An 18,945-nucleotide genomic window follows, 5' to 3' on the forward strand; every position below is an offset into this window, starting at 1 on the left:
ATCTTTCAACATCCGAGGCAAACTCCTGCAAAGTCAAGTTAGCTTTTTGGTAGCGCATTTGCAATTCTATTTGGTAGATCTGTTTTCTGTGTTCGCTCCCGTGCCGTCGTTCTACAGCAGCCATTAATACTTCATAACTGTTACGTTCGTACTCTGGGATGGTCTTCTCAGCAGCTGGTCCTTTTAAAGCCACGAACAATGCAGCAACTTTATTTTCGGCATTCCAGTTGTTCGGTGCTGACGTCTTCTCAAATTGGAGCTTAAATACCTGAAAATGAACAGAACCATCAAACGTTGGGGATTTTACCTTCAGAGTAGACGTTGAAGTGATTGGACGGTTCAATTGTAAATCCTGAACACGATCTTTTAAAGCATCTATCTCGGCCTCTATTTTATCTTGTCGACCACTGAACCCTTCCTAAAACTGCGTTAGTTTCTCTTCCATACGCGCTTCCAGTTGTGCAGAGATCTGCGATGATACCTGTGCTGAAATTTGTGCCGACATTTCTGATATACGTGCCTCTTGTGTCTCAATTTTAGATGTTATTTCTGAGATACGTTTCTCCTGCGATTCCAATTGAGATGACATTTGCGACGACATTTCTGAAATGCTTGCCTCCTGTGCTTCCATCTTGGATGTTATACTTTCTGTTATACGTGATTCCTGGGTTTCCACTTTTGTCGATATCTGTGATAACAAAGCCAATATCGCATTATTCTCGCCGCTTGCGACTGGACTCGGACTTCCGTTCTTCTCTTCCAATCTTGTTAATGTCTCGTCGCCATCAGGATGAAAGACATACTCGTCCACATTAATTCCTTGCGACTCCATTACCTCTTGAAGCCGTGCTTGAAGTTCGATCTTATTGCCGGTTGTATTCAATCCACGGTTCTCCAACTCCTTTTTCAGTTGCTGGATCTTTAATTCACTCAACTTTGCCATGTCCAAGTTGTATTCAAAATCTTCGGAATTTATTCAACAATTCCTCTTCTGACACCAATTGTAACGAATTTTGGGGAATTCCGCTTATTCCAAACCTTCTGCTAACGTTCGAATCGCGAAACTGTTGAATAAATAACTCCAATTTTCAATAATGTAAAAGGGTCTTTATTAAACTACCTTGAGAGTACTTCACAATGACACTTATACTTCACAACCAATATCGTGCTTAAATCAAAACTGATTACTGACTACTCAGCTTGCGCTGCTTTCATACTCTCGGTTTCCTCGTTCACCCATTTCTCCTAAGGTCTAGTAATTTCGCGAACTTCATGCTTCGTTACCAGCATATACATGTATATTTGTATTTTGTGGCCATATGCGTGTGTATATGTGAGCACTACTTCGGGTGATGATTACATGTTTTTGCGAGTATCTCCCCGTTGCCTTGTATGTATGTGTGTAAATGATGATTAATTTGTTTACGTACATACGAGTGGCTGCTTATTATCAGCTTAGTGATGCTAGTATCAGCTGAGTGATGCTAATATTCGTCACAATATACTTTTATACGTATTCGTACAATTTATCTCAGCTGTCAAGAATGAAATGTCACATAACGCGACACAAAGAAATGACCTTTATGCATCCTTTCAGATTGCGAAGACTAAGACCGTTTACAATATCTCTAGCCTACACTAACTGGGACTTTATCTGACAGATCACGGAACGATTTTTGTCAATTAAATTACCAGTTAGCGTTAACATTAGATGATCATAACGGCTCTAAGAATTCAACTTTGTCAGCAATCGAAAGTTACTATAAAAACAGTTTTGTGTGCGGCTTTTCGATAAAACGCGTTGTCACGGATAAATTCTTAAGGGGGGAAAAATTGTTATATTTTTCTTCGGATTTGTAATCCTGACGTAAATTCGCATTTTTTGATACCTCATTTGGCCAGTTTGAATAAATTTTCGGTGAGAATCTTAAATTTAGCCATAACCATGTTAAATACCTCAAAGTCATTTTAAAATGCTAAAATTCGATTTTAAGGATGATGGCATCTATGGCCAATGTTTGAATAATCAACCTTTTCGCGTGCTCTCAGAGAGAAAGATCATATCAGGTCATCAGTGGTGCATATTCAGTTACGCAATGAAAAATTTTTAAGTCTTAAACAAAATGAATTTCACCTATAATTATTATACTGGGTCTTTTATAATATAAATTCTTTCTTAATTATTATGTTACTTTAAAATGTCCGACAAAAATAATTATTTGTGGTTCATACAACTTTACGTCACTCACAATTGAGGAGTTGCGGCAAAAGGAAAGATCCCTTGGAAAATTACGTTTTGAGATTTTTGTGTTTTAGACATTTGAGGTGATATGACATTTTTGTTTTTGTAGTATTTCAAAAAGTTTCATTTTATAGTATATTTTATATATGATCTTCCAATGTATATTAAATTTTCAAATTTTTCGCAAAAAATGGCGAAATAAACTGGATAGATGTCAGAGATAGATATATCCTCGAAGGCATTTTTTTTTTCAACCTGTTCTGATAGAAAAATACGGAAGTTATGCGTTCTTTAAGGTTTATATGAATTCAGAAACGATATTGCCAGTTTTTTTATTAAAATTTTATTCACACTCTCCTCGTATATTAAATTATGAAACTTACGTTTTTGACAGTGTTGCCTTTTGTGACAGAATCGCGTTAAGAAGAATGATCGTACTTAGCAGGATGTTATTTTATAACTAAGATATAATTAGCATTTTTACAATTTTCACTCAGTTAACCCCCTAAACTTTTCGCTAAGAGCGCCGAATGTCTTAAAGTGATATAAAAACCATTTTGTACATAAAGGACCTATTAGAAACGGTAGTAAATCTTTCTACTAGTAATATGCGAGAACATGTAATTATCATCCCAATTCCAAATATTCCCTCGGAATTTTTTTCTCACGGATTTTTTTATTCTCGCAATTTCGAATTTTCGAAATTAGCTGTTTTGCCAATTTAAACTTTGTGCTCATTTCTATTTTTGTTTGAGATATTGAAAAATTTAATTATTGTTGCGAATTTGTTTAAAATTGAGAAATAAAGTATAAACAACGCACAGTATAGCATTTCATAAGGTATTGACTGAAGTTAGTAATGAATTGGTGCCACAGCAACTTTAACAGAAGAGCATAAGAAGAAGACGGCGCGAGTTGCTGGAGTTGCCTGGTTCCATTCAGCAAAGCAGTTTTCTGGTGGTCAAGCCGAGTTCAATTTCTTTTTCGTCATATGCCAAAATCTTATTTACATACTACATACTTTTCGACTTAAAATAAAGAGTATTGTGGTGTTTTTTCTTTTTTGATTCATTCTCTTTAATTTAACAAGTGAAAAAACTCCTAAAAAATGGCAGAGAAATCTCCCTTTCAATCACATTCATAATACTTTTCTGCCACCGGTTTTCCCCTTTTTGAACATTGTTGAGAATAAGAGACATAGAAGAAGTGAAACAATTTACAATGACTTTTTTGTTTAGAATACGAGGAATGGGAGAGGTGAAAATACTCGCAGGGAAGTTTTTGTTTTGTAGAATTGGGCTGTATATTCAACTCATAACAGTCAACACTTTTGCTTTTTGAAGCTCCGCTGTTTTCCACTGAAGTTCGCGCATGCAACATCTTTATTCTTTAAAAATCTTTGCACTACTTTGCTGCGTCGCGATCTCGGCATGCAATCAGCAAAAAATCAATCTGTTCCCGATATCGATTTCTATGCATGGGCACAGTAATATGGCTTTGCGCTTGCACGCCATGCAAACCATTGCTGGTGGAGCAAATGGAATGAAAGAGTGTTCAATGTTGTTTGATCTCGAGTGTCTCATGAAGCAGCTCCCACCACTGAAAAGGTTTATATAAATCCGCATGCAATAAAAAACGCAAAAATTTACAACAAATAAGATCCACAGTTATTTTAACGAACCGAAAAGGATACAACTTTGTGAAGTATCTGCGTTGTCGTCCGCAAAAAGCAGCTAATGGAACATGTTGCGTTAACGTATTGTAAAGAATTTTGGGGAATTCATGCTTGGTTACCACCATATACATGTACATATATTTGTAGTTTGTAGCCATATGTGTGTGTATCCCTGCAAAAATCATTGGATCACGTGATCCACTTGTGTCATACTGGAGTACTTACCATTATACTCCTCTGTAATGCAGCAATGGACCAACTCGTATTTCTACACCACGAACATATTGTAAGCCGATCATTGATCGTTCTTAACGATTGTATTCACTACACGATGTTTATTGGACTGTGGGTACTCCATGGATTACTCTGATGTAATGCTGAGCTGGAGTATGTGGTCCAGTCCTAGGACATCGCAATGTTAATTGGACCATATTTTTTGTATGAATTGTGGTTAATTTTGGGGCACTCGCTTGGTCCATAGCGAGTACTCCATACATGCATGCATGGAGTACTCGCGATTTTTGCAGGGTATATGTGAGTACTACTTCCTCTGATGATTACATGTGTTTGAGAGTATCTCTGCGTTGCCTTGTATGTATATGTGTAAATGATGATTGATTTGGTTACGTACATACGAGTGGCTGCTTAGTCTCAGCTTAGTGATGCTAGTATCAGCTTAGTAATGCTAATATTTGTCACACTACCCTCCACCTAAGTCTGATCGTCCCTATCAGACAAATCTCTCGCTCCAACTGCTGCTAGCCTCTACAAATGAACCACCCTTCTATTTCGTGGTTTCCCAATTGGTTGTATGCGGTAGATGGTATCACTGATCCTCTTCACAACTTTGTACGGGCCTTCACAACTGCACCAAAATTTGGATGGAACACCTTATCGCCGCTAAGGGTAGCATAACAGTACCAAATCTCCCTCCAGGAAACCTTCGGGATTATTGTTCTTGTGTTACCTGTGTTTCATCGTACTACTCATTATCCTGGACTGTTCCCTCATACTCTGTTGTTTGGCCAATGAACTACTTCGCACAGCTTGATCTTGACGGACTGACTTTGCATCATCAGTATTGTCTTGACGGTTCACAACAAGAGTGCGCCCTGGCTTGAAACCACCCCTGCATTCTTTCTGGGAAATTCTTTCCTTAGTTTTAGTGCGTCCATTTGGGTTTGTCAATGCCAGTGTTTCTCTCGCAGGTATCTTTGATTTTGATTTGTTTGGCCCCTTCGTTCCATCTACCTTTGTCCAATCTACTGCTTTGACTTTGGTGTTCTTTGTCGAATCTCCTCCACCAGAAAGCGCTTACTGCTAAACCCTTTCTTCAAACTGAAGTTAAGTGGCACATCCTTGTTCATATAGCATATAATCCTTCTTTGCATGTCGATCCTGATGCCATGGTTAACTAAGAAGTCCACTCCCAATATGACTTCATCAAAGATCTCCGCCAAAACGAATTTGTGTAGAACCATGACTTTTCCAATTAAGACTTCACATATCACTTCTGCCTGGACTTGCCAGTTACCGTACGCAACCTTGCTCCAGGTAATGGCTTTACTCTCCTGTTGACCAAATCAGATCGGATTAAGGAATGAGATGCGTCCGTATCTACAGTCAGTACACATTCCTTGCCGTCCACATTTCCTCTGACGGTAATACTGCTCGATTTTCTTCCGAGAGATAACGAGACATTCCACAGCTGGAGTTAGCTCTCGATCTTTAGCTATGTTCTTAAGACCACCCATGGTGTTGAAACCACTAGGATGAAGATCGCAATGACGTGCAATCTGACCTGGCTTCCCGCATTTGAAGCATTTGATTACTTTTTCACTCCGCTTTTGCGATCCTTTCAGCGCCTCCAATATTGTGTCCACACAGTATGTCCTTTCTACCTCCACACGGCGTGCTTTGTACGCTGGTTTACTCAATAGTGAGGCAGTTTGCTGAGTCAGTGCATGGGATACTGTTTCAGCAAATGTTAGCTTTGGGTTTGTGTATGTAGCTCGCTTCATTTCCACATCCCGTATGCCGTTTATAAAAAAAAAAAAATAAATAAATGTAAGGCGCGATAACCTCCGAAGAGATCTAAGGCCGAGCTTCTCTTCCAATTTGCGTCGTGCTCCTCTTGATTTTCCCTACAAATTGGCCGGACGGGACCTACATGTTTTTATGCCGACTCCGAACGGCATCTGCAAGGCAGATGAGTTTTCACTGAGAGCTTTTCATGGCAGAAATACACCCGGAGCGCTTGCCAAACACTGCCGAGGGGCGACCCCGCTTAGAAAAATTTTCTTATAATTGAAAAACCTTATTTCTAAAATTTTGATGTTGCTTTGCCCGGGAGTTGAACCCAGGGCATACGGTGTGATAGGCGGAGCACGCTACCATCACACCACGGTGGCCGCCGTTTATAAGGCTCTGGATTTTTATCCTCTCGGTGTATTCCACGAGTGCGTCCGCATTTGCTAGATGAGCCAATCTTTCAACATCCGAGGCAAACTCCTGCAAAGTCAAGTTAGCTTTTTGGTAGCGCATTTGCAATTCTATTTGGTAGATCTGTTTTCTGTGTTCGCTCCCGTGCCGTCGTTCTACAGCAGCCATCAATACTTCATAACTGTTACGTTCGTACTCTGGGATGGTCTTCTCAGCAGCTGGTCCTTTTAAAGCCACGAACAATGCAGCAACTTTATTTTCGGCATTCCAGTTGTTCGGTGCTGACGTCTTCTCAAATTGGAGCTTAAATATCTGAAAATGAACAGAACCATCAAACGTTGGGGATTTTACCTTCAGAGTAGACGTTGAAGTGATTGGACGGTTCAATTGTAACTCCTGAACACGATCTTTTAAAGCATCTATCTCGGCCTCTATTTTATCTTGTCGACCACTGAACCCTTCCTGAAACTGCATTAGTTTCTCTTCCATACGCGCTTCCAGTTGTGCAGAGATCTGCGATGATACCTGTGCTGCAATTTGTGCCGACATTTCTGATATACGTGCCTCTGTGTCTCAATTTTAGATGCTATTTCTGAGATACGTGTCTCCTGCGATTCCAATTGAGATGACATTTGCGACGACATTTCTGAAATGCTTGCCTCCTGTGCTTCCATCTTGGATGTTATACTTTCTATTATAATAATATTGTGATAATATTATATTATAATAATATCGCATTATTCTCGCCGCTTGCGACTGGACTCGGACTTCCGTTCTTCTCTTCCAATCTTGTTAATGTCTCGTCGCCATCAGGATGAAAGACATACTCGTCCACATTAATTCCTTGCGACTCCATTACCTCTTGAAGCCGTGCTTGAAGTTCGATCTTATTGCCGGTTGTATTCAATCCACGGTTCTCCAACTCCTTTTTCAGTTGCTGGATCTTTAATTCACTCAACTTTGCCATGTCCAAGTTGTATTCAAAATCTTCGGAATTTATTCAACAATTCCTCTTCTGACACCAATTGTAACGAATTTTGGGGAATTCCGCTTATTCCAAACCTTCTGCTAACGTTCGAATCGCGAAACTGTTGAATAAATAACTCCAATTTTCAATAATGTAAAAGGGTCTTTATTAAACTACCTTGAGAGTACTTCACAATGACACTTATACTTCACAACCAATAGCGTGCTTAAATCAAAACTGATTACTGACTACTCAGCTTGCGCTGCTTTCATACTCTCGGTTTCCTCGTTCACCCATTTCTCCTAAGGTCTAGTAATTTCGCGAAGTTCATGCTTCGTTACCAGCATATACATGTATATTTGTAGTTTGTGGCCATATGCGTGTGTATATGTGAGTACTACTTCGGGTGATGATTACATGTGTTTGTGAGTATCTCCCCGTTGCCTTGTATGTATGTGTGTAAATGATGATTAATTTGTTTACGTACATACGAGTGGCTGCTTATTATCAGCTTAGTGATGCTAGTATCAGCTGAGTGATGCTAATATTCGTCACAATATACTTTTATACGTATTCGTACAATTTATCTCAGCTGTCAAGAATGAAATGTCACACAACGCGACACAAAGAAATGGTCTTTATCCATCCTTTCAGATTGCGAAGACTAAGACCGTTTACAATATCTCTAGCCTACACTAACTGGGACTTTATCTGACAGATCACGGAACGTTTTTTGTCAATTAAATTACCAGTTAGCGTTAACATTAGATGATCATAACGGCTCTAAGAATTCAACTTTGTCAGCAATCGAAAGTTACTATAAAAACAGTTTTGTGTGCAGCCTTTCGATAAAACGCGTTGTCACGGATAAATTCTTAAGGGGTGAAAAATTGTTATATTTTTCTTCGGATTTGTAATCCTGACGTAAATTCGCATTTTTTGATACCTCATTTGGCCAGTTTGAATAAATTTTCGGTGAGAATCTTAAATTTAGCCATAACCATGTTAAATACCTCAAAGTCATTTTAAAATGCTAAAATTCGATTTTAAGGATGATGGCATCTATGGCCAATGTTTGAATAATCAACCTCTTCGCGTGCTCTCAGAGAGCAAGATCATATCAGGTCATCAGTGGTGCATATTCAGTTTCGCAATGAAAAATGTTTAAGTCTTAAACAAAATGAATTTCACCTATAATTATTATACTGGGTCTTTTATAATATAAATTCTTTCTTAATTATTATGTTACTTTAAAATGTCCGACAAAAATAATTATTTGTGGTTCATACAACTTTACGTCACTCACAATTGAGGAGTTGCGGCAAAAGGAAAGATCCCTTGGAAAATTACGTTTTGAGATTTTTGTGTTTTAGACATTTGAGGTGATATGACATTTTTGTTTTTGTAGTATTTCAAAAAGTTTCATTTTATAGTATATTTTATATATGATCTTCCAATGTATATTAAATTTTCAAATTTTTCGCAAAAAATGGCGAAATAAATTGGATAGATGTCAGAGATAGATATATCCTCGAAGGAATTTTTTTTCAACCTGTTCTGATAGAAAAATACGGAAGTTATGCGTTCTTTAAGGTTTATATGAATTCAGAAACGATATTGCCAGTTTTTTTATTAAAATTTTATTCACACTCTCCTCGTATATTAAATTATGAAACTTACGTTTTTGACAGTGTTGCCTTTTGTGACAGAATCGCGTTAAGAAGAATGATCGTACTTAGCAGGATGTTATTTTATAACTAAGATATAATTAGCATTTTTACAATTTTCACTCAGTTAACCCCCTAAACTTTTCGCTAAGAGCGCCGAATGCCTTAAAGTGATATAAAAACCATTTTGTACATAAAGGACCTATTTGAAACGGTAGTAAATCTTTCTACTAGTAATATGCGAGAACATGTAATTATCATCCCAATTCCAAATATTCCCTCGGAATTTTTTTCTCACGGATTTTTTTATTCTCGCAATTTCGAATTTTCGAAATTAGCTGTTTTGCCAATTTAAACTTTGTGCTCATTTCTATTTTTGTTTGAGATATTGAAAAATTTAATTATTGTTGCGAATTTGTTTAAAATTGAGAAATAAAGTATAAACAACGCACAGTATAGCATTTCATAAGGTATTGACTGAAGTTAGTAATGAATTGGTGCCACAGCAACTTTAACAGAAGAGCATAAGAAGAAGACGGCGCGAGTTGCTGGAGTTGCCTGGTTCCATTCAGCAAAGCAGTTTTCTGGTGGTCAAGCCGAGTTCAATTTCTTTTTCGTCATATGCCAAAATCTTATTTACATACTACATACTTTTCTACTTAAAATAAAGAGTATTGTGGTGTTTTTTCTTTTTTGATTCATTCTCTTTAATTTAACAAGTGAAAAAACTCCTAAAAAATGGCAGAGAAATCTCCCTTTCAATCACATTCATAATACTTTTCTGCCACCGGTTTTCCCCTTTTTGAACATTGTTGAGAATAAGAGACATAGAAGAGGTGAAAATACTCGCAGGGAAGTTTTTGTTTTGTAGAATTGGGCTGTATATTCAACTCATAACAGTCAACACTTTTGCTTTCAATCAACTTTGCTACCGTTTGTTATAGACCCAAACAAATAAATGCAGTCGAATTATTTACCAATTGCAATTACTTTTATGGCTTAAACAGATCACAATCCGTCACCGTTACTGCGCACGCCAGCACTTACGTGGCGTAAAGTGAGATACATAACGACTGGCATATATACATTTATTTAGTAATAAAATTGAAAATTTCACTAACAAAATAATAATAGTTGGTCAACTAAATCGCTTAATTTTAAACACAAAATTTTCAAAGTGGCGTAAAATAAAGTGCAACACATGTGACGTGTTTGAAATATGTCCAAAGTAGGAAATTGGCAAAGTATAACGGATGCGAAGACTGATAGGTGGCCTAAGTGGCGTTTACCATTAAAAAATCACAGCCACTGTTGTCAGTTTCTTTCTTGTCCGCCAAGTAAGTTACGTTTTGTATCTGTTTAACCGATTACACCTAATTGTTAGTTGGCGCTGCTTTTAGCAATTAACTTTCCTTGCGATTGCAGTTATTTGCACATAGTTAGCATATTAAAAAGTTTACGATGGTTCAGATGATACGGAAAAAATTAATAAATATAGTATGAATGCGGTGTTTAAACTATAATATATATGTTAACTCTATCATGCAATATGATATATCATTAAAAATTACATGTAATTAGCGTTATTTAGCGCTTATTTTTTTTTTTTGCGTTTTGCTTTACATATACATATGTAGCATTCAGAAAAAACAGCAGCTCAAACCTCAGCAGATTTTTTTGCATCTTCGCCATCACCATTTGCCGTGTCGTCGGTGTCGGCAATTGCATGATCGTTCTCTTCGCTATCTTTTTTCTTCTCCGCATTTTCTTTATTTTCCTTATTTTCATCGCTTTCACCACCCGCTCCCTTTACCTCACCATTTTCTTGTTTAAGCTCCAGTTGTGCACTAGACACAGCTGTGGTATCAGCCGGTGCCAATTTTAGGAACTGCTCCAATGTATCTATTTCATTGGCTAAATCAAACGCATCGTAATCGCCACAGTAATCTTCTTCGTTAAATATTTGTGGAGGCAGTGGATGACGTGGTTCTGGATCGCTTACTGTCGCCCCATTGCTCGTCGACTTTGTTTGCATTAATTCTTTTTCGCTTTCTTTTCCTGGTTCGGTGATATCAACGATGTCATATTTGATGTTTTTGCTATCAAGAATCATAAGCACGCGTTGTTGACGTTTCTTTACCTATAAAAGAAAAAAAATTTCATATATCCTATTAGTTATAAAAATGTATTGAAGTTTTGCTCAGATAGGACGTCTTTAAAACCAGTTCTGAGATAGGAAAGACGTTTTTGAAAAAAAAAAATTCCTGAAAACATACTGCCTACAAGTAAGGCACCCTTGTGTCATCCTTCCAGCTCTACCGTGGCTCTAAGAGGCCCATCGAAGCGCAGATAGGGTACTAGATAGTTTTTCCGTCTAATATTCGATGAAGCTATACTAGTATGCCAGTATGGTCTGCTCTCAAGCTGCCCCGGCATTTAGTCTCAGGTATACAGGTGCAATGTGCAGAATGGCATACAGTGAAGCCGTCGGGGTTGTTTCCAGGGCTCACGGTATGATAAGCATTGATAGCCCAGTACATACCCTCTCTAATTTTTCGGGGTATGTTGTTTTTTTTAATGGAACTCCATAGTATAGGATTTGCTTTACAATCGCTGTAAATATCCAATGAAAGAATGGGAGAGAGGTTGATAAACCCCACGTACACCCCAGCTTTCTGTTACATTCCTAAAGTGGCATCGAGGTCTTCTTCACTGTCTCTTCCACGTTGAGCTTCCACGACAACTTACTGTCTAGAATGATTCTTAAATATTTGGTAAAAGGTTTCTTATGCAAGGTCACACCTCCTAGCTTGAACCTAGACTGATTCGGAACCTTAAACGTCCTAATAAACAAGACCATATCCGTCTCTTTCGCGTTGGCGCTCAACCCGACATTATATAACCAGTTATATACATATATCCCAAAGCGCCCGAACCATCAAAGGGCTAACTGTTGGAAGGCACTTTCCCCTTTTGACAACTGCAACGGCATTTGCGTCCGACGTAAGTTTGACAGGTCCCACATCGAACCGCCTGAGAAGTTGGTTGATGACCAGCGTCCACAGCAGAGGTGACAATACCCCTCCGTGCGGCGTGCCACTGTCTCCCAAATTTGTAGCCTCATACAACCCCCACTGCGAAGTTATCTTCTTCCAATTAAGCATGCAACTGATGCATCTGGTTAATCAATTTACTTAAGACCCTTCATGATCGCCTGTTTAAAGCCCTGGCAATATCTAAGAAGACTCCCAAGGAGTAGTTTTTTATTCCAATGCTTTCTTTATGTCTATAACCACCCTATAAGTGCTGTCTACTGACTTGCTTTGGTGTACGCATGTTGTGTTTTGGATAACAGTTTTTCATCCATGTTGGTCTTTATATACACATGTATCAGCCTCTCAAAGGTTTTGTGCAGAAATGATGTTAAGGGTATGTAGTCTTTGGGACATATGTAGACTGATCTTTCCCACCTTTGGTAGGCAAACGACACATCAAACCCAGCAGATCTCTAGGAGTGGGGTACATGATTCAGTCTTATGTACACGTCGAATATAATTTAAAGCCATTTCACGACCACTCGAGATTTGTAGCATGGCAGGGAATATTCTATACATTAGAGCGGATTGGTCTCCACAGCAAAAACAAAATGGTGTGAAAGTCCGCCCCTAAATTTGAAGCTTATGTTCAGAGGGTTTCGGTAAAATTTGAAACAATTCTTCTTGATCCTTCTAAATACAGCCGAAATTGTTTTTTTATTGTAATCGCCATTGATCCCGTTATCGCTTCTTTTCGAGCAGAGCTTTGTCTACGTTGGATCCAGCTTTTAGACTTTTTGTTCCCTTACAAACTTGTTTGAGTTCCTATATGGAGCGATCCCGATTTTAAAAGACACTATGTTAGGGTTGCGTTTACCACAAGAACCAAACGTCCTTTCTTTGAGACGACTCTGGGCGTGCTGGAGCGAGTCCATTTCTTATTTGCGTTAAATATTCTCTTCCAAACTCTTCGTTTGTTGTTGTTGTAGCAGTGCTTCGCCCCGACCAATAGGTGTGACCAATCAATTGTCATGAATATCATCTAACGGGAGTTCAAGGAAACTGGCAGTTTCAATAGGGGTGGCCAGAGTGAGAGACACGTGGCAAGTATCCTACATTTACTCCAATTCTAAATATTCCCTCGAAATTTTACTCTCGCGGTTTTTATCTCCTTGGGAGAACAAATTTTGGAGAATAGGAATTTTCGAAGTAAGCTATTTTGCCAATTGAAATTTTGTTGCGCATTTCTATTTTCGGTAAAGAAACTGAAAAGTTTAATTATTGTTGCGAATTTGTTTTAAATTGAGATATAAAATATAATATATATATATGTATGGTATTCACTGAAATGAGTAACAAATTAGTGCCACAGCAACATCAACAGAAGAGCAATAACACTGTGCAACAGCCGGCTGGGTATTGGACCAAACCCACTTTTTTGTAGAGATTGAGGCTTAAGTAGACAGAATAGTAGACGGAGATAGTACACGTTTTTCGAAGTTAGCCCCCAAAAAATAGCTATCGGCTTTCGAAGTTCGAAATTTTACACTTCAAAATTTATTTTTTTTTTGTTAACGCGTCCAGCAAATTAAAAAAGTAAAAATGTGGTCGTGGTCCACCTTTTTATTTCATTGGAATGGCTGAATTCTTTTTTTGAAAAATTTTGTATAACAGCTGTTATACAAGGTGAAAAGTCAGAACTTCGAAAATATAAAAACCTCATATTTCCGAATTTTTGCAACCCATATAAACAATCTTAATCAGACCAATTCCAAATATTCTCGCGGATTTTTTTATTCCCGCGGAAAAATTCCTCCAATTCTTTTCTCCTAGGGAGAAGAAAAATTGGGGAATATGAATTTCGAATTTTCGAAGTTAGCTGTTTTGTCAATTGAAATTTCGTTGCGCATTTCTTATTTTGTTTAAAAAATTGAAAAGTTTAATTATTGTTGCGAATTTGTTTGAAATTAAGAAATAAGGTATAAACAATGCACATTATTGCATTTCATGTGGTATTCACTGAAATGAGTAATGAATTAGTGCCACAGCAACATCAACAGAGGAGCATAAGAAGAAGACCGGCAGGATAACACAAATCCGCCGGAGTTGCCTGCATTCATTCTGCAAAGCAATTTTCTGGCGGCCAAGTCGAGTTGAGTTTCCCTTTCACCATATGCCAAAATCTATTTAAGCCTTCTTAAAAAATCCTTGCCCAATTTCTGGATGGCTGCATCAAATATGCGAAGATCTCTTCCGTTGCTTATGATATACTTTTCGACTTAAAATAAACAATATTGTGGTTGTTGTTGTTGTTGTATTAACAGTTAGAATATTGTGGTAGAATGTAAATACATATTTTAGCACAAATTTGCACAAATAAGTGTTCTTTCTTAAAATAACCAATTTCCTTTAACTATTTTGATGCATTCCCTTTAATTTAACTAGTGAAAAAACTCCTATGAAATGGCAGAGAAATCTCCCTCTCCCTCACATTCATAATACCTACTTTTCTCCCATAACCGGTTTCCGCTTTTTCGAACATTGTTCAGAATAGGAGGAAAGGGAGAAGTGAAAAAACTCACAAGTAATTTTTATTTAGAATACGAGGAATGGGAGAAGGGAAAAAACTCGCACGGAATTTTCATTTAGAATTGGGCTGAATATTGTTGTGAAGGTGGTTAAATGGCCTTTATTTTGATATGCATATATTTTCATAAAGTTGTGAAGAAAAATTTGGCAAAACCCCTGTTTAAGCGAAAAAATTCCTTGTTTTACCAAAAATTGATTTTAAACAACACAATTTCCAGCTGGTAAAACTATCGAATATTAAATAAATCATAAACATTAACAGTACTTATGTCCACTGTACTTCCCAACAAATTATGACGATCATCTATGCTATGATTTAAATGTGTGTACAAACGACAACTAAACCAGTCCCTACATAAAAATGTTGAACAATTAAATCAAATAAAGCTTGACTACACAGTAGAACTGCAATCAAACTTGTGTTTTGTTAAGCTAAATTTATTAAAAGATATACATTACAAATGATTTTACATATTGTTTGAAACAAGATTATTTTTTAATCTACACCGCTAAGGCCTTGGTCACCGTCAATTTCGTTCTCGTCCAAGCTTTCCTCAGCAATCTTTAGCCACCCACATATATCAGCTATCATGGCGTTTAGCTTTTTTCCTTTGTATCGAGACTACATTGGTATAGCTGTTTGTTGGAAGCGTTCTCCCCCTTCATCGGGTTCGGTAGAAAGTTGTCTCTCTAACCAGTCGAGATGAGCAAGCATCAAATGCACTTTTAACGACAGATGAACGTGTGCTTTTGAAAACGCTTCCACTAGGTTGTTGACATACTCTCGAAAATTGTCATCACGCTGAATGTGAAGCAATTCTGCAATCGACCTTTTTTTTGTGTGCACTAAATTTAGTATTAAAACAAGTTTGGTAAGTACTACTCCAGTAGTGGAATAACTCTATACGCAGTATTTTGATCGGCCGATTATAAAAGGTGAGTCGTGGGCTTCCAACAAGATATGCCGAATCTGCTATAACCATTTATAAAAATTGTCTACGAAAGAAATTAATCAATTGCCCTTTGGAGTTCTTGCAATTTGGTATAAACCGGGTAATTATGTACTTAGATACAGTATTGTATATGACCATGATATAAATATTTTTTTAGATGTACATAACAGAAGCACTTGTCATGTACGTATGTTTAAATTACCATATTGGTGATAACCGGATAAACCGTCGCAAAAGAGAGTGACATGAAAGTTTGTATGTGCGAATGCCAAGACCACATATCCATAACATTCCCGCACCTCCCAGAAGAAGCCCCTGTCAAGCAACGCTGGAAACAGCTTCTGTGAATATTCCATACGAAGATGATGAGACATTTGTTCCATCTGAATCAACTGGATTAGTGAGGCTCATTACACAACGGGAGTTAGATGAACTGGTGAGAAAACTCGCCCTATTAAAAAGACAATCCGAAGAATTGGCACAATTTTTAAATTATGGAAACCACTTGGCATCAGATGTAAGAACGTCGGGCTATCGTGTCAGGCAAGCATATATTAAGCAATATTTTACTGTAAATGATGCTAACTCGTTTACCTATAGCCATGACGTCGCCAGATTGATGAACGGGATGAGTATAAATCATAATCCACCCGATTGGCGTCTCTTCGTAGATTCTAACAAAGCCAGTTTAAAAGCAGTTTTGTTATACAAAGACAAAAATATTCCACCAGCCCCACTAGCGTACAATACAGACAGGCTTGAAACATACAACTTGAAAGTCCTTCTCAATTATATACAGTACGAGCCATTTCAGTGGAGAGCAGACCTGTTAAATTTGAATTAGCATTAGTAATCAATTAATTAGATGCCTTTTTTAATGGCCAATGATTATTTCAATTCTTTTCCGAAGAAAGCAATTACTAATGGATTACCATTAGAAAAAAATCATGATTTTTTCCGATTATTGAAAAAAAAATAAAAAATAATCAAAAGTAATCAAAAAGATTACTTTTGATTATTTTAGATTTTTTATTTTTTTTTTGATTTTTTTAAATTTTTTTTTTTGATTATTTTTCCGCTTTGTTGAAAGTACATTTTAGGATGCAATAGTAAATCGTAAGCGCTTATCGAGGTGAATATATACATGCATCATATAGGGCGAATGGTATATGAGCGTTGATCTAAACATATTCTCCGGTAAGTATACACGCATGTGCATATTTTACTACACTCATTATATAAAATAATGTGGGATCGAAAACGGCGGTTTTTCTAATTGCCCAGACAATATGTAAAAAAATGTTGGATTAATAGGTTGACGCCAAAGAGCTTTCATCTAGCAACGATCCTTTATGGTTTCATCCTTAAGTCTAGCCAATTTTGTTATATCCAAAATAAATATATCCACTATTTTGGATAACGTTATGGCTATGCACTGATTATTTTGTACATACAAGTACATTGCTGGATGTAACGGTATTGTAGCATTCACTCATTAAGTTATTCATTCATTTGTACAAATATATATTTCGACCCGTTCTGGAATGTCTTAAAATGCATTGACTCTTACATACATATTAATATATGTACATACATACTGTAACGAATTTACTGCAAATCCTCTTATTTGCAACCTTCTGCTAAGTTGGAATCACTAAACTCTTGAATAAATAACTCCACTCTTCAATAATGCAAAATGGCCTTTATTAAAGTACTCCACAATAAAACTTATGTTTCGCTTACTGATAACTTGCTTAACTCAACCTAACTCTACTATTGCCCGACAGATTGCGTGCTTAATCAAAACTGATTGATAGCTCAAATGAAACTGATCTCTCGCCTCCACTGTTGTCGCCCTTTTATACTGTCCGATCTCCTCGTTGCATATTTCTAAACTTTTCTAATTCCAGAACTTACTAGTTAGTTATAAATTTCTCAGTTACAACTACAGATGTATAATTTTTAAAGCTTCTCTCATACTCCATGCGCTTGTATGTGTGAGCGACACTTCCACAATCACAATTGCGTACCTTTAGGAGCATTTCAGATAAGATATCTGCATGTGTTGTGCGTTGCTTCTCCGCCGCGTGCACGCGTATGTGTAGACATAATGATTGGATTATTGATGTGAATTCACGTCACTGCTTAGCATCGGCCTAGAGATGGCAGTACCCCTTAGTGCCGCCTACATTCGTATCACTGCCCTTTTCCCAAGTCTGATCGTCCCGATCAGACAAATATCTCGATCTAAACGTTGCCAGCATCTCCAAATGTACCACTCTTCTATTTCGTGGTTTCCCAATTGCTTGTATGCGGTAGATGACATCACTGATCCTCTTCACAACTCTGTACGGGCCTTCCCAACTGCACCGATATTTGGATGGAACACCTTTCCGCCGGTGAGGGTTGTGTAACAGTACCAAATCTCCCGCCAAGAAACCTTCCGAATTATTGCTCTCATCGTACCTGTGTTTCATCGTACTACTCATTACCCTGGTTCGTTCCTTCACACTCTGTTGTTTGGCCAATGAACTACTTCGTAGAGCTTGCGCTTGACGGATTTGCTTTGCATAATCAGTATCGTCCCGACGCTTCACAACAGTAGTGTGTCCTGGCTTGAAACCACCCTTGCATTCATATTCATATTCAGTTTATTCAGTCTATGATTTACATCTTACAGACTAGATATAGAAATTATAAAAAAAAATAAAAATAGTAAAAAATTATAATATGCATTGATAATAACTAAAGAAAGTATATGCATAATAATAGAAAAAAAAAAAATAAAAAAAAAATAAATGTAAGGCGCGATAACCTCCGAAGAGATCTAAGGCCGAGCTTCTCTTCCAATTTGCGTCGTGCTCCTCTTGATTTTCCCTACAAATTGGCCGGACGGGAGCTATATGTTTTAGGCCGACTCCGAACGGCATCTGCAAGGCAGATGAGTTTTCACTGAGAGCTTTTCATGGCAGAAATACACCCGGAGCGCTTGCCAAACACTGCCGAGGGGCGACCCCGCTTAGAAAAATTTTCTTCTAATTTAAAAACCCTTATTTCTAAAATTTTTTGATGTTGCTTTGCCCGGGGTGCGAACCCAGGGCATACGGTGTGGTAGGCGGAGCACGCTACCATCACACCACGGTGGCCGCCAATAATAGAAAAAAGTTAAATTAAATATCTAAATGTAAATGCAAAAGTATTTGGGACTTGAAAACATCCCTCGACTGAGAGAAATCAATATTTATACATCTCGAAAGTTTATTGAATTCTGCTAGAGAGCGAAGAATAGGATCGAAAAGGACATAGTTCATTCTGAAAGAGGCCACATAACAAGGTAGGGAAAAACGAAGTGATGTGTCCTACTTGGCACATTGA

The 18,945-nt window shown here is 37.5% G+C and overlaps 1 protein-coding gene across 6 annotated transcripts in view; it reads right to left on the reverse strand.

The window, feature by feature from the left end:
* The window catches only part of Sh3beta (SH3 domain binding glutamate rich protein Sh3beta), a 168,018-nt gene that overhangs the window by 86,365 nt on the left and 62,708 nt on the right, over positions 1–18,945 (reverse strand). For all 6 annotated transcript variants that reach the window (XR_010953669.1, XM_067788915.1, XM_067788914.1 and 3 more), the window contains exon 2: positions 10,657–11,133. Coding sequence is in view for 5 of the 6 variants with exons in the window: in XM_067788915.1 (XP_067645016.1) it covers positions 10,657–11,133 (477 nt within the window). In the remaining variant the exon portion in view is untranslated. The remainder of the gene's footprint in view (positions 1–10,656; positions 11,134–18,945) is intronic.

This window comes from Eurosta solidaginis, chromosome 5 (assembly GCF_040869045.1).
Source record: "Eurosta solidaginis isolate ZX-2024a chromosome 5, ASM4086904v1, whole genome shotgun sequence".
Lineage (NCBI taxonomy): Eukaryota > Metazoa > Arthropoda > Insecta > Diptera > Tephritidae > Eurosta > Eurosta solidaginis.